Below are 19455 nucleotides of genomic sequence, written 5' to 3'. Positions count from 1 at the left end.
AATGTACATTGGGGGGCTAGCATTCACTGCTGTCACTAGTGTTGCGCTAATATACTAAGCGGTTAAAGTGGCTTGGCATGTGGCTATTTGTACCGAGTACATCACTTAATTATATGCGTCGATTTGTATGTGGCAGCTGCGAGATGGAAATCCAGATAACCAGTGAATAGTAGCTAGAAGTGGCGAAACAGAAACTTTCAGTCAATTAAATGTCGTCATGCTTGTTGGATATCTACAAGGCAGGAGTCGATCGTGATTACCAAATGGCGGCTCTATCTAAAAATCAGTCGCTTGAGTCTCGCCCTGATCAGGTGCGTGGCTTGAGTGTGGCTTTTTCAAAAAGTATATGCAGCAAAAAAAAGCCTTCGCTAAATACTTCACAATCCGATAGCCTGTCCCTTGGAATGCCCCCCCCCTTATAATACCATCCCCAGGTTTCCATGTGGTCCTGCAACGCCGTGATTGTCGTAGGTATAGAATAGAAGACCGGCGTAAATTCGTGATACACGCAATGTGCTGTTGCCCCTCGCCGTGAGGTCACTGCACGTTCTCCTCAGGGATTATTCGAGTATTGACCTCACTAAGACCAGGTTGGGAATACTGGGATTCCATTCTTGACAACATGGCGGCGCTGGTGAAATCGCGACTCCCTTCGAAGCTCGGTCTTAGCTTGTCGAAAGACTGGCGTTGCCTCTCAAATGACGAGCGAGCACGTTCCACCGAAGGTCTTCTCCGCCGCAACTTCTCGGGGGTAGACGAGTCTCCAGGATATCCTGTGATGTCGAAGGACGGCTGTGTTCTATCCGTGCCGTCACTGCCTGTTTGGCTGTGAGGGTGACGGGTAGGTGCCTCCGAGGGCGGATAGATCGGTCGCTGCGATTCCGCCATGCTTCCATATCGTGCATGGTGAGCCTGCTGCTGCCCGCTCGGCTCCACATGAACTTCTTCGGGCTGTTCCGATGATGTGCCTGAAACATCGACGATTTTGGGAGGAACGTAAGCCTCATATTCGTCCAAGTATTTGAATTTACCTTGTCGAACCTGTTCCCGAATAATGTCAATGTCGTAGGGCATGTAGTTCTTCTGGACGTATTTCACGCAGAAGCGAGGTAGCAGACATATCACGAATGTCAGGAGTGTTAACGCCCAGAACGTCAATTGCCCATAGACCTCAGCCCCAGCTTTGTAGAACTGGAAGGATGCTTCGAAAGAAGAGTAGATACCCGTCCAGGCAAAGATCAAGAGACTGCTGAGGACAGTGATCAGCACCATGAGCCAGTCCCATTTATACGTGTTGAGAAGGATGTAGGAATTGATGACAACGATAGTCACACAGGCAACGTAGACACCCATGCGGCTTCGGTCGGCGATACCTCGTCCGTTCTCGGTCTCGAAAGTCGCGGGTTGGAAAAGGAGATAGGCCATAAAGAAGCAAATGGCAGATTGATACAAGCCGTCAACCATGTATAACCTAGCTCTCGTCAGATGAAATGATCCAACAAACGGTCAATTTCCTTACCAGAACTTCACTTGCGTCCATTCTTTTCGCTCCATCCCGCGTCGGTACAACTGGGGGACTGCAAGAGACACCTTGTCGCTGACATCTTGATCCAGACAACCAAGCAGCCCGACGGGCAAGGATGTGAAGACCAAGTTTACGAGGAGGATGTAGGTGTAGTCAAAGAGGTAGGTGATATCAAAGTTGTTGTATATCTGGTACCAGAACAGTGCAACAGTCCAGACCAGATTCTAAACACAGTCAGTCAAGCTCAAGGATACCTTTGAATTTGCACAAACCTTGTAGAAGAAATTGGAAATACTCTCGGCAAGACGGCGGTAGGACCAACGACCGTGGACGAGAACCAAGCGCTGCAGAAAGCGAAATTGACCAATGGCATAATCGGACGACATAACGGCCTGCCGCCCTTCTTCACCAGCAATGCCGACACCAACGTCAGCCTCCTGGATCATGGCAACATCGTTGGCACCATCGCCGATAGATAAAGCCATGACATCCAGACCGTTTTTGACAAGCTGAACCACAGCGGCTTTTTGTGCAGGGCTAACCCGGCAACAAAGGACAGACTTGCACTGTTTGCACAACAACAGGAACCGCTGTCTTAGTTCATCTCGCAAGACCAACTTGAGCGATTCTCCATCAATGACTAAAGCATGAGTCGGAGGCGGAGGTTCGTGGATGAGCCTAGCGGCTGCAAGTTCTCCGTCTGACCCAGTCAACCCAAAGGTCTGGAGATGCTGATCGAGCAGCTTCGCAGCTTCATCAACGCTGGCCTCGGGAATATCGAATAGGATCAGATCCATCTCGTTGGAGAGCAAATTACAAGAAAATCCAATGTTGATGGCAGTCTCAACCTTGTCCCCGGTGAGGACCCAGAGCTTGATGCCGGCTTGGCCAAGAAGGGCAATCGTGTCGGGAACACCATCTTGCAGACGATCTTCGATAGCGGTGCCTCCAAGAAGTGTAAGTTCTCTTTCGATCCTGTCGGCAACCTCCTCGAGGCGGTCCTCTCGGTCGGTCAAAGCTTGGGCGGCAAAGTCGTGATCCTTGTTCCATTCTTGGTAGAATTCTTCGTCGAGATCTCGCTCGGCCACACAGAGCGTCCTGAGTCCTTCACGGGCAAACATCTCCAGGTTTTCAGCCGTCGCTTTTCGGAGTTCTTGCTGCTGGCCACGAGCAAGCCGCGAATAAATCATGCTGTCAGCACCCTTGCAGAACAGCTTAATCTTGCCATCAGGCATGCGCACAATGGCACTCATTCGCTTTCGCGTCGAGTTGAACTCCAGAGTATTCAGGATGCGGTAGGTTCGATCTTCGCCAAGTACATTAACGTGAAGGTCATCATTGGTGCGACCTAAGACGGTGAACCCCACGTCACGCGCGGTGGCAACGAGGGCAGCTTCATCGGGTGACTGGGCCTTGAATTCGATCTTTGGTGGATCACCCGGAGTGGTTTCCGTGATGACCGTGTGACAAAGTGCTAAAGCAATCATAAAACGTTCTGTCGCCGCTTGCTGTGCTTCGCCCGACTGCCCATTCAAATCAGCTACAAAGGTCGGAGAGATGAAAGTGAGCTCATCATCGTGAAGATAAGGATTGTCGTAGGTCTTGCGGAGCAACTTCAACATCTCCACGCGTGCGTCTGCAATCTCTTGACGCACTCGGGCGGCCTCAGCCTCGACATCAATCCCTTGCCTTCTTCGCATCCCTGCTTCAGCTTCGGTGTACGCCTCGCCGTATGGAACTCCGTTGATGGTGCACTTTTTGAATTCCATAACATTCTGAGTCAAGGTTCCAGTCTTGTCCGAGAAGATGTACTCAATTTGTCCCAAATCATCCGAGATGTTCCAACTCTTGGGGGTACAGGGGTAATCAAGCCTCTCGTAGTACATATGGATATCGGACCAAATGAAAAAGGCTTGAATGGATCTGACAATCTCCAAGGTGATGTACAAAGAAATTGGCACCAAGTTTTGGAACAAAATCAAGGCGGCCCAGAAAGTGATGAAGCCGTCGGTTGGGGGATTGCCGCCAATTGAGCCAAACTCAAAGAAGTTCAACGAGTTGTCGTCTCCAGCCCAGGTGACGCCTTGCACGATACCAGCAACCAAGCACATGAAGAACAGGATGATAAAGTTGTAGATGACGTTCCAGTTCAGGTCCCTAGCTATCCGTGCACGTTTGCTGGGTGTGATGCCCGAATTTAGCATGATTTTTGTCTCACCCCCAGTGAACACAACCACCCCGAGAATCCATTCGGTATTTTTCAAGCTGCAGCCACGAAGGAGCATGTTGTTGATGGTGATAGGTTCTGCCATGTCATGGGTCGGTGCGTCAGGGTTCTTGGGGTCCTGTTGTTGCCAACGGGCCACTCCACTGTAAGCATACAAGTTCGGGCTAGGCCCTTCACTATCGATCATGAACTCGGCGAATTCACAGTCTTTGGCGTGCTTGACTCTGCGTCCGGCCTGGAGGGCATGCCGAACCTTCAAATTTGTCTCGCCATCCAAGTTCTTCGTTTCAATATAGCAAGCACCGTCCGGATCAGATGTAGAGAGGACGACAATGTCGGCTGGGATTGGCTCGTCATTGTAGATACGGACAAAATCTCCAACCTTGACATTTTTCCAGTAGTCTTTCTTGAATCGGGCAGTATCAGGGACTTCCTTGTGAGGGTTGATCAAGCTGCCGTAGTCCTTCTTAGGGGGGGCGACGCTCTTCCTTTTCGAGGGATTCTGGGTTCGGAGCATTGAGGGGGCGTTGTCTCCGGCAGCGCGAGCTTCGTCCGCCGTTTCGTAGGAGAATGCACTACTCGGAGGTCCGCCGTTGGCATCTGGAGAGAGGCTTGATCGATAGCCCGGGGAAGGCACAGGAGTCATTGCAATATCTTCGCCGGTCTGACTCTGGGAGGAATGGAAAGATTCACGCTCTTCCGAGTAGATCGAGCTTCGAATAGTGTGTCTCGTGGCGATCGAATTATTTCTCTGCAAACCAGGGTGATCGGTGACTGCATCTTTTTCAGATGGTTTAGGATGACCTTTCCTCAAGCTCTTCATCCAGCGATAGGTCGAAATAACCGATCTCGTGCAGGCCTTTTTCACGCGCCTCCAGAGGGAGATATCGTCATCCGAAGAGTTGACATTGTTCCAATCTACCAGTCGATAAACGGGTGAGTTGTTGAGTTCGGTGTCCAGCACCGTCCTGCGCCAATCCTCCACTGCGTCTTTGATTGCGGTCACCGTCAGGATGAATATCAGGGGGACGGAACCGAGACCAGGATTCGAGGCTCCGAAAATGGAGAATATCTGACATTGTTAGACATTTTAACCGTATAAAATGATTCCCACAACAGCTTACACTGAGGATAACAGTAAAGAAAAAGTATATATTAGCGATATTGTGGAATTGAAACCACAAGTTTTTGGGCACGAAGCTCAGAGGGGTATATTTTGCCGTCCTAATCTTATTCCGCGAGTACTGGGCTATGATATGGCCATCTTCTGTTTTTGCTTGGGGAGGGAGAGGTAAATTGACGTAGATCTGGCGCCCGTGCCCGTGCGATTCCTCCTGTATTTGCTGTTCGCCGAGGGGACTCTCGTCCGTGATCAGACCTGAATTCTTGGGGCCGTCCGGCTTTTCTTCGTAAGTCGACACAGTCACTTTGGGCACTCTTTGAAGCAGGGATAGTCTTTTCTTCGCTCCGCTTTGGCCAGGCTTTCGGGTTGTAGCCCAACGCATTCTCTTGACCGGTTTCGAGACGCTGGTCTCGCCGCTGGTAAAGTGTATCCTAGCCATGATGCGAATTCAAGCGGAGGTGTTGTCGAAATCCAGCAAAGGGGGGAATCCGTCACCCCGAAGGCGCGGGGTGTGGCTCTTCTGTTATCGAGAACCAACCAAACAGAAACTTTTGCCAAAACCACAATTCCAGGTATTTTCCGCTGTTCTGGGACGTTTGAGGAAACTCGTGGAGACGAACCGGGTCGATGGTCGACTGCCGGCGTTTTGAGGCTGGGGAAGAGGGAGGTTCGGAAGAGTCGGCTCACGTCAGCAGCCAGAGAAAACGCGCATCGTTGAGGAAGGAAAAGGAGAGTCGGTGCCAGCTACAGTGTTGCGCACAAAAGGTCGAAGGTATAGAGGGAAGAAGATGGGTGGTTGACAAAGGGACGGCGAGAGGGAAGGAGTCGGGCGTGAGCTCGAAGATGCGATGTACACTTGGATCTAAGAGGTATGGGGGCGGTTGGAGTATAATCCTCGGAGGGTTTTTTTGCTTGATAGACCGAAAACTGCACTCCGTACTCGGTAACGTGGTGTTCGCCCCGGGGCTCCGCTGTCGCCTTTGCGAGGACTGCGTGAGATGACTGGTTGTGCAACGCAGAAATGGCGACCAGGCACAGAATGGGCTGGTAAGAGAGATGAGGGTATTCGAGATTGGGCAGGACGCAATGCCAGACGCCAGTAATGCTAGTAATGCCAGTAATGCCAATAATGCCAACGCGCACACGTCTCTGCACGCCTTTCAAGCCCAGGGGCCGAAGCGTGTGAAGCGTGTTGGTTTCAGGTGGTCGGTGCTCAGGCTCCTAAACTCCGGCTTGTACCGAGCACGGACGAACAGGACAGTTTTGCCTAAGATTTTATGCCCAGAAGACAGCGAGCATGGGAAGGAAAAAAAAGGGGGGAAGGGGGGAGAAGAGATGTTCCTGTCTGCTTCTTTTCTTTCCACTACTGCGAGCATGTCAACTCGATAGATACTACCACTACATGACCGAGCATTCGTCCAATGATGGCATCAATTCGACATTATTGTGCACACCCGCATTGTTCACTCATCGACTTCCTTGTGCCTCTTTACCCTTTGGTCTTTGGCTGGTGCGCCCAAGCTCCCGAGCCCTGCCGTCGACGAATCAATGACTAGTCACAGCCATTGCCCAGTGCTACGATTCTCCCCTCGGGGCCACCTCTAACCCCTGTGGGCGACTGGCCTTGCCTCTCTCCGTTGTTTGTGCCGCTCGACGCTGACCAAGCATGCTCGATATCTGCACGAGATCTGACGTTGGGATGGGCTAGACAGACACACAGCTTACCCCTCGAACCGCTCTCTCCACGTACTCGTTACAGCCGGTCACGTTGAGGCGCAAGAGGTGGATATGATGGGTAGAAGATCGCAACAAGACTTCAAATTACTTGGGACTCTAGTTGAAACACGATTGGAAGTGTCTTGTCTCCGATAGAACCACTCCGCTCCGGAGTCCGGACTTGGGGGGTGCATTCTGTGATTTCCTTCTAGAACATTAGAGAGCAAAAGATTCACGGTTATTGTCACTTTTATCCTTTAGGCAAGTCGTCGATCAGGCTGAGTCAACAGATGCACAAACTGCGGCTGGTACTACCACGAGCTGCGGCTGCGGTAAGCCGCATGTGCCCAGCAACCTTAAGAAACTGAAGAACTCATACTCATCGATGACAAAACCTTCTCCTCATATGGGTGTCGACAATCTGCTACCAGAAGGGACGCCTGAAATGCAACACTGCCCGGCTCCTATTACTCGCACGCATCTCCGTCTCCGGAACACCGGGCCTCCTTAGTTACTCCCAAGATCATGTCTCTGCACTGTTTCAGCTGGCCTCTGACTTGTGTTCTCGTCTCTCATATTTATTCAGCATAGCCTATGGTTCCGGCTCCCAGGTGTATTTTAATCCTCTCCCAACATCGTCACAAGTCTCTTGCAAGTAGCGGACAGTACGTGAATAACAGTACCTGGAGAAGGACGAGCATTGACCCAGACCTTGCTGTAACGATAGGAGAGCAAGAAGAGGTTGTCGTAGGCAGCAGCGGGAACTCGTCAGAGACTAGTAGCTTTGCATGCAACCTTGAGCGTCGTCACTCTAATGAGGACTAGAACGCCGGTGGTCCTCGACAGTTTGTTTCGGTCACCAATGTAATGGTCCGTTGAGCTGGTCGTTCTCACACGCAGATGAAGTTAGCATATCGTCATCAGATGTCAGATCGAGAGTGCCGCTCAGCGCTCCCTTGTGCGCCAATATACGTAGTACCCCATAGCCACCAGACCCCCCTTTCGATGAATCATTAAGCAAGCTTCAGGATTCTGCATAAGCTAATCCGAGCCTACTCAAAGCGGGGTGTGATGAATCTTGCACAATTGACACTGTCACAGAAGATGCCAAAGGGAATACTATCCAGGTTTGGTTGCAAGTCCTTCGAGAGATGCTAATCCCACCGTGCGCAATGCGTCCGTAGGTCGGGTCGGCGCCGAAGTGAGCCGGGAGGGCATGTCTTGATCTGAAGCTATTCAGACTTATAGGTGTGTGCGTTTAGGAGTGTCCCCACGGGTATGGACAGTAACTGTGTAAGACTCGGTGCCGAGAAACGTGACGCTCAAGCCGCCAAGCGAGATATAAGGGAGCTATGGACGAGGTACCGAGTGAGAGGAATTCGACCTTGGTCAGGATGGCGAAATAATAATTTCTCAACCCAGATTTTTAAGCTGCAAAAGGCTCAAGGTGATCTGCAGGAGATAGGGTTAGGCACGGCACACGCTTAGGTTAGCTTTGCTTGTGGAGGATCAAATAGCAAGGAGTACCGAGTACGAAGAGGAGATAACGGACACAAGAGTAGCTCACGAGTTGCTTGGTACTTGTACCAAGTACACATGTACCCAGGCAACCAGGCTCTGGATCTACGCCACGGGGTTGGATTTTCAGGACACGCACCAGCAGATCCTGCTTTTCTGCACCGAGTCGCTGACGGCATGTTCAAGGAAGATTCCCTGTCGTTTTAGATTACCATTTTCGCTTTTTTTGGAGCCCACCAGCCACAGGCAACCTTCCCGGGTTTCCCGGATAAGGAGATATCTCGCTTGCCGATAACCCTTGACGCGAACACGCTGCTAGGTGTTAGGGGAACGTTGGACAGAACAACAGCCGCAACTGCAATAAGCCAGTGCTGGTCACTCCCACGAGGCCCCCATTGTTGAGACGACAGAAGAGGCCAACCCCCCCGGTCACCACGTCACCGATATCAATGCAGCCAAATTGGTAGGACGCGGTTAATGTGTGAGAGGTCCAGAAAGAAAGGTGGAAGATGGCGATCTGTCGCCCTATGGGCTTTTACAGAGCACTGCTGTCGCGGGAAATGGCACAAAGAGGTATAAAAGATGCCCGAGTACTCGGTCGTGTCAGTCCTCTGCATATGTCTGTGCTATCATCACAGTTTGACATGGCGTCGGACCTTTGGAAGCTCCGAGCCTGAAGTTGACTGTGCCATGGTTGTCAAAGCTCCACCGCCACACATCATTATCAGGTACGAACCAGTCTTCTTTCGGAGACTCTCCTCAGTCTCCACTGGTGCCACTGGCCTGAACATGACGCCAATCCCTCAGTGGCGCCTTGAATCGCTAGCTGCATCCATAGCAGTACGTAACTGTGCCTTTCTTGGCTGAAGAGAATCTTTTTTCACCAAGGCCTTCCTATCGTTGGACCGGTGGGCGTTGATATCGGAAAGCGGTGTGCTCGTCCTTGTACAAAGCAGTGTCATGACTTGGATCTTGTGTGATCGTCATTGCAGATGGCCAGGCTCCTAGGAGATGAAACGAAAATAATGTGTCCCGCCGCCCGGAATAAACTGGGGAGTCAAATTTAGGGTTGCTACGTATGCAAGTCTCAGACTAGACCGGATATGCAGCCAGGGGTGTATCCAGATGTACCAGATCCCCCCATGTTCATTGGGGTATTCAATTTGACCCAGGACATTGTGTGCGGCGCATCTCAACCTCACAATTGGCAGAGTCCCGACCGCGGTTGTGGACATGCAACGCTGATGGCTGAGACGAATCCGGTTCAGTCTTCAAAGGGATGAGTCTGTGCCGCAAGCATACGCCCCGCGCTGTCGGTGAGGCCTCTCATCATTATTGTTGCAGCACATGCCAGTGCCCGCATGGCGTTTACTTTCAGTTGCAGCGCAATAGGCCATGGGAAGCGGGCGGATGGGGCATCCTTCACCATTATTGCGCCAAACGGCATTCAACATGTTGGCCTTGAACAAAATCCGACCAATATCGACCGTCAAGACTTCCTAGCTTGAAGATAGGACTTTTTTTCACAAATCCCTGGTTTGTCCTTCGTTAGGCGATATTCAGTTGCATAAGCTAGCGAAGTACCGGAGGGCACCCAGAGGGGACAGAACAAGGTAAAAATGGATCTGGCTTTCGAATTCTGGATCCAAAGAAGCTGGAAGTGGAGACAATGGCCAGAGACCCGGGGGGGCGACAAGGCGGGTGGCGGTGATAGGGAGCTGGCTAGTCGAGATTCATTCCAGGTAAAGCTCGTGCCCTATCTCGGCAGCAAGACAATACCATGGCACGCATGGGCCTCTCACTCAGCTCAGGATCGTCAACAAGGGACAAAGTGGCGCTTTCACCCAGACCATTCGGACAGCGTTCTCATTGATCAGTACACAACGGCGTCGACAAGACAGCACCGACTGCGACTGGTGTAAAATCTCGTTCTGTTCGAGAAATTTGTGAGGTTTCCGGATATAGGTCCCCCTGAGAGGTAGTTCCATATTCCCTCCTTGATTGGCCCCTGCACCGTGCTCGAGAGGAGAGGTGGATTTCGATATACTCGTACTCGTAGAGCGCTAGGACGCTGTTGGGGAGGGCCACCCGGAGAATGTACGTACAGTATTCGTACCCTGTTTGTACTCAGGTATTCCTCTTCTGCATTGCAGGTCCTGTAAGACGGAGTTAGTTGTGTTCTTGGTATAGGGAGAGCAATTACGGAGGATCTCAGCGGAAGTCGAATCCGACGACGGGCGGCGACAACAATTGGGATCCATAGCACCATGAGCTGAGCGTCAAAACCCTTGGTTTGTAAACTCGGCTCAGGCGAGGGTTTTAGCCAGCACGGGCATAGTTGAGTCCGATCCCTTGTCGTGGTCTCGCGCTGAAAGGTATGCACGTATGCCAACACGCGAGGTTGGGTTGCTGTGCGCTGCGCTGGACACAATCTTGTCGGGCGAGTAAAGCAGCGCAGTGCCTGAACGCCCTCGCACCAGTGGTGGAGGGAGAACCGGGGGGGAGCCACTTAACTAGGTACTGGCGGTGCCGGGGCAGTTTGAATTATTTTTCCCAGCGGTTCCTGGCCTATCCCTCGTCTCGTTTCGAATTGCGCATCACGATTGTTGCGCCTAAACGCAGCCTTCGTACCCTATTCTGTCACTGGCCACCGCTGTGCTGCACTCCACGACTCTTCGATCCCCCCCAAATTCAGGCGCAACTCCGAACCCTCACCTCAACCCTCCCTTTCAATCACATCTGCACCGCGACAAATCTACGCCATCACCTCCGTTGTACCAACTTCCTCTCCTAATTCTCAAACTCTCTCTCACTTCTCACTCGACGACGTTCGTTACCTTAGCTCGAGCATCACAACCCTCGTGCTGCACTCACATGGCAGCGCTCCTATAGCACAGCATTGACTTTCGTCTTGATTCTCATTCACTTCCGCGACCAAGAAACGAAGCTTGGGTGTTGAAACATCCTCCTCGTCACCCTCGAATCAATCTCCCGACAGATCTACCACAAAAGTCTCTCGTTTCAATCCAATGTCACCGACAGTGTATTAACTTCCTATCACTTTCCTCACTCCACTCGCTGTCTTTTTTTCATCAACCCAACTTCACCGCACGCACTGGAATACGCAAACCGACGGTTGGTGTGTGTCGTTTCAAGGCACAGAAAAATACAAGAGGATCTGTGAGCAGGAAGACGGAACAACATAATATTGGACATCTCTGGTCGTAACCACCACTACGCACCTTATCGGGACGTGCCTTCTCAGGCTGCCTGTACCTAATACATCAAACCTGCCCTACCCGGTGCCCTGACGCGCAATGGCACCTTCTCCGCCTCGCCTGCGGATCCTTTCAGGTGAGCAAAACCCTTGCTGACCTGCCTGACCATCCTTGCGCGGGCTCACTGAACATTCCGTTGGGAATTTGTACCTCTTGTCTCCCTTCCACTGCACAATTTTTTGCCGCCACTCAAATTGAAATGAATCGAGAGCTGAGACGTTGCTGCGTAGTGGGTGGAAATGCAGTTTCTGCTTTCCTGTCATGGCGATTGCAGGCCACCAACGCCTGCGACGTGACATTGGTCTGGAAAGCCAATTACCAGGCGGTTGCTCAATACGGTGTCTCTTTCAAGTCAGTAACCCAGGTCTCGACCCCATTTCCCTACAACTGACATTCCCAGATCCTCTCTGTACGGAAATGAACGATTTAAACCCAGATACGGTACGTGCGAGCAGACTTCACGTGCAAAGATGAAAAAGCTAATCCCATATTAGTCGTCCAAAGCCCAGAAGAGGCAGCGAGCCAGCAGGCAGCCTTCGATTATGTCCTTCTCTGCATCAAAGCCCTTCCCGACGTCTACAATCTCGCAGATATAATCCAATCGGTCGTAACCCCTCAACATACTTGCATTCTTGTTAACACCACAAACACCCTGGGAGTGGAGCAACAACTCGAGGAACGGTTCCCTACAAATGTTGTCTTGTCTCTGGTTTCTGGCGCCAATTTGATCCAACTTGGGTCAAGCGAGTTTGAACACACCGGCTCGACAGAAATCTGGGTTGGCCCGGCCAGCAAGAATGCCGCAATTCCCGAGTCGATCCAAAGAGATATGTCAGAGGCTCTAGCCATGACCTTGACCACTGCTCAAGTAGACTGCAAAGTGTCCACAAACATTAAGCAGCAGCAATTCGAAAGAATGATAGGGTCAGTAACCCCTGGATCCGCATCGCAAGAATCACGTTAGCTGACTTGTTATGACCAGGCCTATTGCATTCCATCCTACAAGCGTACTTTTCGAGAAGCCTCTCCTTTCGGACCTGATCCGGTTGCCTGGGGTCCACGAACTGATATCTGATGTCATGGACGAATTGTTAAGCGTTGCTCATTCCCAGGACTGCAAATTTCCGAGCAACTTTAAGGAGTCTACAATCGAATCCATGATCGGGTCAAGTCAGGATCCCAGTACCATGTACCAAGATTTCACGGCCCGGCGTCCAATGGAGGTAGAAACCTATCTAGGTTCTCCTGTGGAATTGGCCAAAAAAGCAGGCATCAAAGTTCCCCGACTGGAGACTTTGTACACGATGCTACGCCACGTCAACACTGTCAATAAGGACCGTCCTGTCGCCTCTGCTTCGTTGCCACAATCGCCTTCCGTGATGCAACCGCCTCCTAGAACGATGTCTCTCGCAAATGCTGGTCCTCGACAACCAAACCAACCGCTTAACGGAGCCCCCCGGCCGATGCGCGGTCCTAATATGGGACCACCCATGGGACCGCAGGGTCGACGCGGCCCTCCTCCTGTGAACGGCTTCCGTGGACCGCCAAACAGTTACCCACCACGGGGACCAAGTCAAATGCAGCGACGGCCCTCTTATGATGAGACGAACCTGGATGAGTTCAGTCACGTTGTACTTTATGACGATCTACCCGATGGCGACGTTGCCGCTAACTTCCCTGATAATGGAGGCCCCAACGCCGCAGCATCATTGCGTGAACGGGAATTGATGCTGCGGGAGAAGGAGCTGCACCTCAAACAACAAGAGATGGCGATGCGGAATCGCCCGGGCCGAAGAACCTCGCACAATCGCCACCAAGACTTTGACGATGACGACGATGATGACGATTATTTCGACCCAATGCAGGCACGCGGTCCCCCAATGCCTCCAATCGACCCCGACAATTTTGATATGATGAGTGTCACATCCAGGCGGACGAAAAGGGCGACCAGTCAGAATCAGTTGCGCAAAGATGTCTTTGCAAATGGGAACAACATGCGTCCTGGATCTTTCGGCCGGCCTATGCTCAGCAGGCATCGGACCAGCACCCAACTCCTGTCCGATATGCCTATGCTGGGAGAGAATATCTTGGACAATCCGATGATGAGCTTCTCGTCCAACCGGTACGGTTCAGTGGACCGCAAGGAAATGGCGGATGAATCCCGCGCAAATTCCCTGACGGCAAGCCGGCTCCAGGACCTTGGTGCAAATGGGGGTCCGTACCCGGGTCCGCCTAGTAGACGGACAAGTCGATCACCAGGAAATCCATTTAGTCCACCTGGGCGAGGGCCTAATCGGCCCTCGCCTCCTAACGACCCTTATATGCAACCCGGACAGCGCAACGGCCGACCGTCTCCACCAGGAGGCATGCCTGCACCAGTACCCAGATATCCTCCTGGTCAGGGCGGCATGATCCCTCCACATCAAATTGAACAGGCCGGGGTGAGCAAACCATTCCCACCACCAAAAGCACCTGTGAAAAGTCTGACTGGAAGTGCCAGTGCTAGCGCAGGCAGCGGGGATAGTGGAAGTGCCAATATTGACTCGGAACCGTCAGCCCACAGTAGCACAAGCAGCTTCGCGCCTCGGCAGATGTTGAGCATCCGTTGAAAGAATCTTCCAGCAGAATTTGTGCAAGTTCACCCGGCCTGACGATTTGTTACACTACGGCGAAGAACGTGACGAGGACTCGACTCGGCCACACAAGCTCACATATATCGTTGATTGTTACCCTGTTTCGCATATACCTTTAATGATCGGCGTCCGCAAAACATGATGACTCAATGGGCATACGATGGCCCTTGACCTCGGTAAAAAAGCATTGAGATGAGTTTGGTGGACGACACACGGTTGAATGGAAATGTTGCAACATTCGACTTTTGTGCCCCTTTCTAGTACATACAGCATTGCAAAGAGGAGTAGGGCTCCGCTTTTTCCTTTTTTTTCTCTTTTATTGCACACTGTGCCCCCCATGGCACTGCACATTCTCGAAGACAGGGATTGGAGTGCAGATTCGAGGCTCTTTGTGGCTCTCCGGTTCAATTGATTGGACAGGAATTTTTGTATTGCATAAAATTGGGAAGATACAGTTTTCAGGCACGAACACGATGGGACCGAGAATGAAATAATCACATTATGCTAGATCTCTGCACGGGAAACCGAGAGAGTGAAGGAGGGTCAGGGAAACAATGATGGTGGTACAGGCAATGGGTAGGGGTGTCGAAGCAGGGTAATAATCGAATGCAAGCAAAAATTGGTCTGGGAACGAAGGTACAGAAAGAGGAGCCGGGGTGATCGGCACTTGTATATCAATCTGCAAGTCTGGAGTCATTCAGTTCTACTTCGATGCGTTCGATTTGTTGTTCCTCACTGTAGTTGTTTCCACGGCCTCGACATCGATGTTTACAGCCTCGTCATCACGTGATGAGGCTTCACACGATTTGTATTGGTCTAGCCAATTTGGGAAAGTGCGCAGGACGAGGACGTTTGCTAACGATTGTTGGCACTTGTCCCACCACCAACACCAGCACGGCGCACTACGGCGATGTCTTCCGCCGCCAATGCCCTCGTTCGGAAAATTCGTCTATCATGGCCCACATGGGCTTGGTTATCCCTTCAACGCTACGTCACAGGTACCGATTCGATACGAGCCCTGTGACGGTTGCAGTGAAGTACCGAGAAACACATCACCACCTTGAGCGCAAACGATACCAGAATGAGAATACGCTTCGCACACCCCGGCTCAATATCTGTATCATCTGGCCTGGCTGAAGTCGCCGCAGAACCAGGTCCTGTGGCCACTGTCATCTCACCTTCCCCTCTCAGCGATGAGGATGCACCTTGCCTGACATGGCTGACCGATTTCGTCGGCCATGCCGGGTTGACTGAGGAGCACCTTTCTGGGACGATAAGATATGTCTCCATGTGAAGGCCAGAGTGGAGGTCTAAAATACTACCCCAGAGTGATCAATGTTACTGATGATGTCCTTTTGCATGATACAGCACGTCGATTTGACAAAGTACTTCTGGATTTTGTCTCCACCCCTGCTCAAAGCTCCCGCAACGGACCTAGCCTCGTGCAAAGGGCATCGCAAACCCGTTCGAGACTGAGGTGGGTGTCCGAAAACGCGGCCTAGTTTGAAGGTGATTTGTCCACGCGCTGAACAGATACTGAGACCTCTGTCGAAAGCTGTGGCCCGTAAGGCTATGCTACCACTACCTCACTTACTTGTCCCCTCTCGCCTGAAGCACTCGGTTCAACGTCAATTACTTGAGGGCATTCTCAGATCCTAGAATGCCTCTTTGGCATAATTTCGGGGAGTTTCGGGGAGTCACAAGCGTCCAACATTGTCCAAGAGCGTGCTGATGACATTTCGACGCTTTCACTGCTCGTTTCCATAGGGGGTTGACGATCCAGCTCGGATGCAGTTGTGGCGATCTAAGAGACGCATTCGTGTAACCATGCTTGCCGACACTACACTCATGAAACACTACAGGAGAAATGCAAGGCATTCAAAGAGTTGGCGACAAATCGAGGCATAGGTTCGAAACAGCCGCGTTTCATTAGCTGTGCTATTCGACCACATCATAACGCCTACCTCGTTATATCGATGTCGCTCTCACTGCGGTTCATGACGACCTTGCAGAGGGTCATCGAGGGTTCCATTCGGCTAACGGCACCTTTATCGTCAACTTATGCGGAAGTCCTGGTATGAATGTTTGATCCTGGGCCTTCTGCCACCAGGAGAACTTGTCAACCCATTCCTATTGCAACCATGGACCCTCCTGATATCTCGACAGGCTTGAGACGGGGCCCGCATATAGTTTTCAAGCTTACGTTTGCTATTCGTCAGAATCTATACCTGCATCGGATCTAGCCTGCGCAATCTGCGCACACAACAATCGACCATCGCCTCGCTGCAATTCCTTTGGTACTAGAGCCGAGGGACGTGGGAAGGTCTCGTTGTATCGCTCGAAACTCCTTCAATAGGGAATATCTTTCTGTCCAAGACTTGCCTAGTGCTGGTCCAAGTACGGGAAACGCGGGAACAGCAGCGATTGGACGGAAGGTAAGTCGTGGGATCTGATGCCGAATCACTGAGTATTACGAGTATGTCGGCAGACCAACGAGATGGAATATTAAGCTTACGCGGTGGGGTGAAGCCGACATTACCTGGAGGATTGAGAAAGGTTCTAGAAGCCTTCGCTCCCCGAAAATTGGAAAGGTTTACCTTCTTCTTCAGGTAAGGTCTGTTCCGAGGATGAGCTGGATTGGACCTTGGTCGAATTGGGTTTGCAGCCTCATTCCATTCAGGTAGGTGTGCAGCACCAAAAGCCGCAAGCGAGGCGTGTGAGCCAGTGATGGTTGATCCACAGGTATGACTACTCATATGACTAAGGGACTGCAGGGAGTTCTATGTCGTCGGTACGTGGAGGTTAGGGCTTTACCTCGAACCCAACAAGGCCATGGGATCCAAAACGCATCTCTCAGGATCTCCACCGGCCGCCGTTTCCCAGGGACCATGGCGTTTGGCTGCCCCGTTCCACTGACTCGGATGGGGTTATTCACCACCTCCCTAGAGCAATATGGACTCTTACAATGGACCCCAAGTGTCGTCATTGTCCTGGAGCTCGCTCGGACTCGATGGCATCTGCAGGCTACTGTTGCCCGGGGAAGATCCTTACGAAATTCATCTGTCAGCACTACTTGCCATTCCCCGTCTCTATCGACTCCTCAGCAGCCCGGGTATACGGTGGTTTGCCCCACCAAAGGAACGAGAGGGACGATGTGTCAAAGGGTTATCAACCAAGCGAGCGGGATTGACCCTCGGATTGGCCATTTCCCACTTCGGTTACGAAGAACCGTCTGATTCGAGTCTCAAGTATATTCATTCGTGAGCCTTCCATTGCACCATCGGCCGCATACATGATATAGCGACGGAGATCCTACTCCTCTTCATCTGCAAACCTCAACTGTGAGCCACTGACAACATGAACTCGCAAGGTCTCTTTGAAATCAGCCCTTACCACACGTGGACGGGACCCCCTTTTGATTGGGACCATACCCCGGCGGTCCATCCCCCAAACCCACAAAGCTCTGACTCTGGTCACGCCAAGCGTCTGGCATCAAGAAGTGTTCAATCATTATTAGATGAAGATTACGACCTGTTTGACACCGAAGTCGTGGATAAGTTTTTGTTCAACGTGGTATACTGTCCCAGTTCCATTGGGTCTGGAGATGCCTACTAACATGGCTCTTTGTCAAGTCTGAATCACACAGCTCCAAAGACGATTACACAAGTTCTGTTTCGTTCTGTGGAATGCTTGAAGCTGAAGGAACGTCACCACCGGCTACTGGGGCACGGACAAAGGTCATATCAGATACGAGTTCTCCTATGACAGAAGTCGTCATTGACATTCCCGGGGAGGTGCGTCAGAGATAACGGAATCAAGGCTTGTCACGCTGATTTGCAATCTCACAGCGTCGTCGTGCCCAGAATCGTGCGGCTCAGCGGGCCCATCGTGAACGGCAGAAACGTTACGTGGCCCAGCTTGAGAAGAGGTTTTTTGCCCTGCAAGCTAACTACAACCACTTGGATGAAAAATATAAGAAGGTCGAGAGAGAACACCAGTCATTAATGAGAATGCTCTCCCGACAAATTCCAGCAACGCCTCCTGTCGCACAAGCAAATATGGATTCCTTCTTGTCCGTCAGCAGCAATGACCCATTGACGGCCAACGAGTTTCTACTGTGCGACCAAGAACCTGAGCCAACAATGGCAGAGGGGATAGATGGCGTTTTTTCAAAAGGTTTGGGAGTGCCCTGACACAGGTGTGCAGCCTATAGTTGCAACGCGCCGTGAGTTTGATGAACCTGTGGAATGTATCGTGGAGACAAGAGATGGCATGATGCCGACTATCATTTCATCGACATATATACTGTCCAAATTTCAAATTTATGCCGGAAACTGGGACCTCTGGGACCGACCTGTCGATACCTAGCGTGATGCAGGGCTTGATCTGTTCACTCCACGCATTGTGAATTGGCTCGGGAGAGCAGGAGAATTCTCGCTCCGTCTGGTCCTGGAACAACAGAAAGTCCTGTGGGTCTATCGTCAAGGGATATCATCGCTCTCCGTATGCTGTCGGTAATATTGAAGGCCCGAAATATCTGGAAGCTATTCAGGATGCGGTTATGCTTGACGCCGACTTCATTCTTCAACACCGGCCAAACATATCAGTTGCGGATGAAAACATTACAGCAGGAGATGGAAAAGGAGAAATTGACTCAGACGTGAGCCAGCTTGGGTCATCGAAAGATACGGTTTGGGGCAGCCGCCAGAGAAGTACGACTACAGCACAGCTCTTTTGGAAATGGATTTCTGTCATCGCAGGATGGAAGACGGTGGTGGCAATAGATCTGGTGGTACTCTTGACCGCAGTTCCCTTCGTCAACGAATACGAGATGTCGATGTCTGTCATATGCGATGCACGAGCACTTGGGTATTCTGGAACGAGTTCACATTTCTTTGAAGAAGCCACCACCACCACCACCACCCACTCGGCGCGGACGGGGCTGATTTGACACCATATGATTGTCCTGTCAGAGCGACTTCCTGAGAAGCTGAAGGGGGAGACGGGAGGTTATAAGGGACGGCTGTGTATTATTGAGTGTTGGTATTGGTATTGACGCGGGTTCTTGGTATCTAATTAATAATGGCCGCGATGATCGATTACCTAGCTAACCTTAGTCACCGTATATATACTCGGTATACTTGTAAATACGCACATATACACATATATACTCTTTGGTAAATACCTATATACCTAGTAGGTACCTAGAGAGAGAGACAGACAGACAGACAGACAGACAGACAGACAGACAGACAGACAGACAGACAGAAACGAGTATCAGAACAGAACAGAGAAATCTTTTTTCAGCGGCTTTGTTTTGTTTTCCCCTTGTCGAGGTGGTATGTACAGTAATACCTATGGTGCGACTTGTAGTTTAGTTGGCTAGTTGCCTATCCATCCACCAGCCATCCATTCATCCATCCACCCAATAAAAT

At 51.3% G+C, this 19455-nt stretch overlaps 3 protein-coding genes across 3 annotated transcripts; 2 read left to right on the top strand and 1 right to left on the bottom strand.

Moving 5' to 3' along the window:
• Nucleotides 1-537: 537 nt before the first annotated feature.
• Nucleotides 538-5314, bottom strand: AYO20_08784 (hypothetical protein; the record flags this gene model as incomplete). Its single annotated transcript, XM_022647060.1, has 4 exons — nt 538-1471; nt 1520-1749; nt 1798-4824; nt 4877-5314. The coding sequence occupies 4 exons, from the start codon at nt 5312-5314 to the stop codon at nt 538-540; spliced, it is 4629 nt and encodes a 1542-aa protein (XP_022496980.1).
• Nucleotides 5315-11426: 6112 nt separating this feature from the next.
• On the top strand, nt 11427-13996 carry AYO20_08783 (hypothetical protein; the record flags this gene model as incomplete). Its single annotated transcript, XM_022647059.1, has 5 exons — nt 11427-11463; nt 11618-11738; nt 11788-11828; nt 11882-12311; nt 12370-13996. 5 exons carry the CDS (start codon nt 11427-11429, stop codon nt 13994-13996), a joined length of 2256 nt encoding a protein of 751 aa, XP_022496979.1.
• Nucleotides 13997-17377: 3381 nt separating this feature from the next.
• AYO20_08782 (hypothetical protein) lies at nt 17378-18971 on the top strand (the record flags this gene model as incomplete). Its single annotated transcript, XM_022647058.1, has 5 exons — nt 17378-17593; nt 17653-17814; nt 17869-18196; nt 18399-18523; nt 18573-18971. The coding sequence occupies 5 exons, from the start codon at nt 17378-17380 to the stop codon at nt 18969-18971; spliced, it is 1230 nt and encodes a 409-aa protein (XP_022496978.1).
• Nucleotides 18972-19455: the final 484 nt, after the last annotated feature.

Source organism: Fonsecaea nubica (assembly GCF_001646965.1).
Source record: "Fonsecaea nubica strain CBS 269.64 chromosome Unknown Scaff73, whole genome shotgun sequence".
Classification (NCBI taxonomy): Eukaryota; Fungi; Ascomycota; class Eurotiomycetes; order Chaetothyriales; family Herpotrichiellaceae; genus Fonsecaea; species Fonsecaea nubica.
The sequence above is the reverse complement of the archived record's forward strand: the minus strand, read 5'-3'. Positions and strand labels throughout refer to the sequence as shown.